At 44.0% G+C, this 6,975-nt stretch overlaps 1 protein-coding gene across 5 annotated transcripts in view; it reads right to left on the bottom strand.

Annotated features, from left to right (window-relative positions):
* Positions 1-6,394, bottom strand: part of Slc4a7 (solute carrier family 4 member 7) — an 89,137-nt gene extending 82,743 nt beyond the window's left edge. For 3 of the 5 annotated variants that reach the window (XR_004116330.1, XM_031362282.1, XM_031362281.1), the window contains exon 1: positions 5,973-6,394. Coding sequence is in view for 4 of the 5 variants with exons in the window: in XM_031362282.1 (XP_031218142.1) it covers positions 5,973-6,020 (48 nt within the window). In the remaining variant the exon portion in view is untranslated. The remainder of the gene's footprint in view (positions 1-5,972) is intronic. The other 2 variants (XM_031362279.1, XM_031362280.1) reach the window with 1 other exon arrangement.
* Between the last annotated feature and the right edge of the window lie 581 nt (positions 6,395-6,975).

The raw sequence follows: 6,975 nt of genomic DNA, 5'->3' as shown, positions 1-6,975 counted from the left end.
AGAGGAGAGCAGAGGGGAGAGGAGGGAAGGGAGAGAAAGAGGGAGGGGAAGGGAGGGGAAAAACCAGGAAGTGTCAAGCATGACCTCAGAATTACAACCACAAGGATAGTGAGGATTGCTGAAACCCAACCCTGGCTCCACTTGCATGTTGCCACATCTGCCCTAAAGATGTCTATAGGCATTCATTCATATCCTCTGTATAGTATATTGACATTTGTCTTTCCCTCACTTCCTCTCTCTGTCCTCCCCTCTGCTCAAACTCCAGCCAACGGTAACAAAATAATAGTAAAGTTTGAAAGACATTTTCGTGGCAAAGTGTAAAATTATTGCACATCAATAATTTGTTTCAACTGGGTGTTGTGGCTCATGACTTTAATCAAGAGGCAGAGGACTTGTGTTCAAACTTGAGTTCAAGGATAGCTGGGTCTATACAGACCAAACAGGCCTGCATAGTAAGACCCTTAAGACCCTATCTTTAGCAGGGCAGTGGTGGCGCATGCCTTTAATCCCAGCACTTAGGAGGCAGAGGCAGGCGGATCTCAAGGCCACACAGAGAAACCCTGTCTGCCAAACAAACAAACAAACAAACAAACATAAATAACCTTATCTTTAAATTAAGAAATATGCTTCCTAGAAGACTCTTACCAAAAGTATCTGTAGTTATAAAGGGAAGACTCAAGAGAAAGACGCTACAATTCATTTTCTTGTTAAAGACACTGATTTTTGATCGGGCAGTGGTGGCGCACGCCTTTAATCCCAGCACTTGGGAGGCAGAGACAGGTGGATTTCTGAGTTCGAGGCCAGCCTGGTCTACAAAGTGAGCTCCAGGACAGCCAGGGCTGTACAGAGAAACCCTGTCTCGAAAAACCAAAAAAAAAAAAAAAAAAAAAAGACACTGATTTTTAAACTAAAGGAAATTCTGTGTATTTCCTCAAAATAAAGAATACTGGTGAGCTAATAAACTGACACATATTTGTGTAACTCCAGCACTCTGGAAGCAGTTGGAGGTGGGTGACTAAAATTTCTTTTGTTTTCTTTGTTTTTTTGTTTTTCGAGACAGGGTTTCTCTGTGTAGCCCTGGCTGTCCTGGAACTTACTCTGTAGACCAGGCTGGACTTGAGCTCAGAAATCTGCCTGCCTCTGCCTCCCAAGTGCTGAGATTAAAGATATTTGACACCACTGCCTGGCTTGGTGACTAAAATATCAAGGCTAGCCTGAGCTGAGGAATGAGTACCAAGCAATCCTAAAGTTTATAGCAATACTTGTCTCAAAAAGAATTTTTAAATAAATACTAAAGTAGGAAATATTGTGTATATAAAAGTATAAGAAGCACATGAATACCAAGTTATTAATTATACATTATAAATAGTTGTAAGAAAAAAGTTTCTACCAGCCTTCCCTTTACTCACTCTGTAGAAACCATTCTATACTCCTTCATTATCAAATATGCATCTTGTAATTTAAAAATTACTTCCCACCTTGAAAATAAGTGTACTTTCAAGGGTATAGTATTAGATTTCTCATCAGAAATGATATACAACCAACAGCTTCTCAGACTGGGTAATCTGATAGAAAATAAGTAATACAATCTTGGAATCCACGGGCAGAGGAAGATCTCCACAAAGATGTGAACAGAGTGGGAGGCAAATGGCATTAGTCCACATAATATTCTCTGCACAAGAAAGAATAAAGTATTTAAAACAGTAATGCGTTTTGTCAAAATATGCTGTAACTTCACTTCTACACTGTGAAGGAAAAAAAAACACTTTAAACATATTAAAATTCAAACAGTATCAGCTCCAGATAAAATGCAAATTTGTATCATAGCCACATAATTCCTAAATCTACTCTTGTAATATCAGTCATTTCTCTAGTCATTCAGCCCTCAGCACTGCCACAGCCTGTATCACAATGTCAATCACAGACCCTCTGGATGGTTTAGCATTATCAAAAATAGAAACAATTCTAAACTTTTCCAAATTGTTAAATCTCAACAAAATATGTGATGCTCTCAGGTAAAGAAAGCAAGTCCAGGGCTGGCGAGATGGCTCAGTGGGTAAGAGAACTGACTCCTCTTCCGAAGGTCCTGAGTTCAAATCCCAGCAACCACATGGTGGCTCATAACCATCTGTAATGAGATCTGACACCCTCTTCTGGTGTGTCTGAAGATAGCCACAGTGAATTACGCCAGAGCGAGCGGGGCCGGAGCGTGAGTGCGTGCGGGCCGGCAGAGGTCCTGAGTTCAATTCCCAGCAGCCACACACAGGATAACTCACGGCCATCTGTACAGCTACAGTGTACTCATACACATAAAATAAATAAATCTTTAAAAAAAAAAAAAGAAAGAAAAAAAAAAGAAAGCAAGTCCAGCCGGGCAGTGGTGCCGCACACCTTTAATCCCAGCACCTGGGAGGCAGAGGCAGGCGGATTTCTGAGTTCGAGGCCAGCCTGGTCTACAGAGTGAGTTCCAGGACAGCCAGAGCTATAAGAGAAACCCTGTCTCAAAAAACCAAAAAAAAAAAAAAAAAAAAAAAAAAAAAAAAAAAAAAAAAAAAAAAAGAAGAGCCCTTTCTGTAGCTGCAAATCCTATCCACTTTAAGATCTTATTTGTGGTAAGACAGAGTAAGAGAGAAAGAGGAAGAAAAACAACCCATTACAGGATGTTGACAAGTAGCTACCAAAGTTTAAATATATATTGGCTAGCACACCACATGCCACTAAAATGTTATACTAGGTTCCTACAGTGTCAGGGTACTCTGGCTTTCAATTTAACCTAATGAGAGTTTAGTATAAGAGCATGCTAATTTTCATATCCTCTGCCTGGTCATAAGAAAACCTAAATCAGCCATCGCCTAGTCTCACTATCAGACACAAATGTCCTCCAATCTAAGTCTAGTTTTACTTGGACAAGTGACAGGAGTACTACCTCTCCTTTAACTGTTACTAATCTATGGGGTATAGCCTCAAATTACCAAGAATAAGCCAAAAAGGTAAGAGAAGTTCTGGTAATATGCCTGGGATGCATATATGTAAAAGCTATCAGTAGGAAAAGCAACTCACAGTTCCCCAAAAGGAGAACATTAACAGACTCACAAAAACTAGATTATTTGAGTCTTATTCCTTCTAGACTAATACCTATTTTTTTTTCGAGGAAGTATTTTTAACAGAATCATGAAATAATTTTAACTTGCATTCACAAATTGAATGTAAAGGCCATCAGCATGTTCACCCAACATGCCAAAATAAACCCTCTGAAAGCAGGGCTCCATCTACCTCAAATGACTATTTTCCAGTACCCAGTATTCACGAGATACTTAGTATCTATAAGGTGAAGCTGGGTAAAGTGAAACATGCCTATAATTCTAGCATTTGAAGTGGAGGCAGGAAGTTGATGCAACTTTGATGCCAGTCTGTGTTATGTGGTGAATTCAAAACCAGCCTCAAACACACAGGGAAACCTTCCCTTTAAAAAAAAAAAAAAAAAAAAAAAAAAAAAAAAAAAGCAGAAACAAAAAATAAAAAAAAAATAAATAAAAAATAAAAACAAACAAACAAAAAAGCCTAAAAATGAGAGAAACCGTGAAGCAACCTTTTCATGGGACATTCTCAAAATGCTCAAAAGAAAGCTTCTTTGCTAAAACTAGAGAACTGGTACTATTATGCTACAACCTACACTAGAAAATATGACTAACAAATAACTACTTATCCAACATTAAAAAAATAAGACTTTGATAAATTACAAGTGATAACTACAATGGAGACACTTTTATTAATGCAAAACAAATGTTGCAGCCAGACCTGGTGGCACAAGCCTAACATAGATAAGCCTCCCCCTCATTCAGTTCAATCCCTCAAAACAAAAGATAATGCAAGGTAAAAGTTTTCCTTCCAATGCTATAAGAAATCATAATACTAAATTATGAGTGGGATGGGCTCCATTTACAAAGTAATATAAGTGGCTTTCAACATAATGGCTACTCAAATATTTTTGCATAATTATAACTTAAGGTTATAAATATGAATTTTAGTCAACTCTTTTAACTCTATTGTGAGGTAAAAGTTCTAACTGAGAGTTAGATATAATGGCTGACTCATGCCTATAATGCAAGCCCTAGTGTGGCTAAAACAGAAGGATTGTAGCAAGGTTGAAGCCTACCTGCTACAATGTGGTTCCCTGTCTCAAAAAGTTATGACAAACATCACAGTATCTCATTTTTATGATTTTCACTAACCAAAGTGAGCATGTTCCACCTTTCAAAAAGCAGAACACTCTCCACTATTTTAACCTATTTTCACTGCTGCTCTCAGACTAGAAGCAATTTTATTTCTCTATTATAATTTATCTTTTATTGCTGCTTTGCTAGCATGTATGTCTGTATGAGGGTGTCAGCTCCCCTGGAAGAGGAATTACAAACAGTTGTAAGCTGCCAAGTGGGTGCTGAGAATTGAACACCAGTCTTATGAAAGAGCAACCAGTGCTCTTAATAGCTGAGCTGTCTCTCCAACCCCTTATTTCTATTATTAATTTCCTTAAGTTTATTATTGCTAAGTTTTATCCTCCCAAAGACTTAGGGAGTATGACCGTCCAAAATACTCTCCTATCATGCTACTAATACGAGAACTTAGAGTTCCTTGCCATCTGTTTGTTCTCTGTCCTGTCCCTTGTTGTAGACAGACACCCACATGCACACCCCTCTGAATGAAGCTTCTACTGGAGAAAAAAACGGGTTCTATTCTGGACACTACAGAATAGATTCTTAATAGGCTACTGCACTGAATGAATGAATGAATGAATGAATGAATGGCAATGACCTTATTATGCACTACTTCTGCCTAAGTAGACAGTGTTTGAGAATATATCATTTTTGCCCAGGTTTATGAAAACTGATACTGTTTACTGTTCAGCTGAAAATGTGCAAATAAGGTTAAGAACAAGCAACAGTGTATTTGACAGATACTCTTGGAGAAGGTCCTGAAGGTTCATTCAAAGGCCATTAAAAGAATCCTGAGGAGTTTCTAGTACTTCATCACTGTGGCCCATCAAACCCATAACCATTGCAGAACAACTTCACACTTCACGGTCTTAAGATTGAAGTTTTCCTTTATATTTAAAGAGCTTATATTTGCATACTGTGAAGTAATGAGTGACCACTGCCCACGGCCTCCACAATAACCTTTAAAGGAAGGGGACCTTAAAGAAAATCTTACTTAAAAGGAAAAAAAAAAGGCAAAATGTCCTTTTCCTTGCTTTGAAAAGACTGGAAAATTCATCCCTGTAACATCTCAGTGAGATCAGAGTAAAAATTGCAAGTAGGAAAATTAACATCACCCCATCCTTTGAGTCACAGACTTTGAAAGGAGAAGGTAGTTTCCTCTGTAGGGCACATACACGTTCCTGTTTCTAGAGAACGGGCCACTTGTGTGCCCCCCCCACACCCCGTCTAAATGAGAACCCCATTTCTGCAAGTCCTAGGTCCGCCCTTACTCAAGCTGCTCGCTAGTCTCACTGGGAAAGCGGGGTCGGCTGGGCTGGTGACGCGCAGCGCAGATCACTGGGGTCTCTCTCGGCTCCTTCTCTTTCTATAGAACCCGGGGGAGGACATTCCACGCACGGTCCTTTTCCTGGGCCTGCGACCCAACACTGCACACAGCGCCGGCCCGGACAGACGGTCCGGACTCCGGCCACAGGGCTGAAGTCGGCGGCCGCTGGAAGAGCAGCCTGGGCTGAAGGACGGCAGCGTCCACGCGGCGGGAGAACACGGCGGCCAGCGCCGCGCGTCGGTGAGCTGGGCACTGCGGCGGCGGACACGCGCGTCCTCGGGAGAGGCGTCCCCGAGGGCTTCCAAGCCGGCCGTCCCCCGCGACCCCCGCCACACAAAGGCGACGGCGGCGCGCAGCCGCCAGCACAGGCCGCCAGCAGCCCCGCCGCGACGCCGCCTTTGTCTGCGGGCCTCGGCCTCCCCGCTCCTTACCCGCGTGAGTAGCGGTCTCATCTGCTCGCCGGCCCCGTCTGCCTCCATGGCCCGCCCCGGAGCTCTGAGAGGCCGCGACCGCGGCAGAGACAGGCACGCGGAGGGCGACCCTGTGCGGAGCGCTGGCCACGGAGAGCTTGCCGCGGAGTGCGGCGCCGACTGCGGGCGCGGGACGTTCTCAGGGAGAGAGGCAACGGCGTGCCGCGAGGACTGAGAGAGCCAGAGGACGCGGCGCGGAGGAGGCAGCCGCGCCGGCACGGGGGCGGGGCGGGGGCGGGGCTGACGGCCGGGAGCGGGGCGCGCTCCGGCACGCCCCCCGGGGCACGCCCCCTGCCTGTTTGGCACCAGGGCCGGCGTCGAGCGACGGCCTCCAGTGGCTAAGGGACTTGGAGGGAGGGAGGAGGCAGAAGCAGACAGACATTCGTATCAGCCAATCAGCAGCACGGGAGGTTCCGTCCGCCCCGCCCCCACGGTCAGTTTCCCGGAGGCCCCGCCCCTCTTTGTAAAGGCTTAATTGACCGAGGCTGAGAGTGGAACTCTGCTTTTCGAATCGGAAGTTCTACAGACTTTCGAAGTGGAAAGGGGTCATCACCTCATTCGGTTCCTCACCACGTGTTTTACAAGCAGGAGGAAAACTGGACGACGCCCGATTCATTCTCTGCCTCTGCAAGTTTCTCTCCTAGTGGTAACTCTATCATGGGCCCTGTAAAAGAGGGACTACACTTAGCCACTTGCCTCTTGGACTCCCTGCACTGGCCTAGTCCCACGACCCCTCCCACTCTTGGGTCGACCCTATAAGTAGGGCGCTTGTCTAATATCTGCCTGAGTGTGTAGGTGATGGTCTCCATTACACATGGTCATTGAAGGATTAAGTACAGTTCTGTCCCTCTGTGAAGGTGTGTCTCTTGTGGTGTGCTTATCACTATTGTTAACAGGATGTTAATAAAGACAATAAAAGGTTGAGCTGAGAAAATCTAAATTCGACTATGGAAGGAAATACTTA

Source organism: Mastomys coucha, unplaced genomic scaffold, assembly GCF_008632895.1.
Source record: "Mastomys coucha isolate ucsf_1 unplaced genomic scaffold, UCSF_Mcou_1 pScaffold9, whole genome shotgun sequence".
NCBI classification, from domain to species: Eukaryota; Metazoa; Chordata; class Mammalia; order Rodentia; family Muridae; genus Mastomys; species Mastomys coucha.
This window is presented reverse-complemented; position numbering and strand designations above follow the sequence as displayed.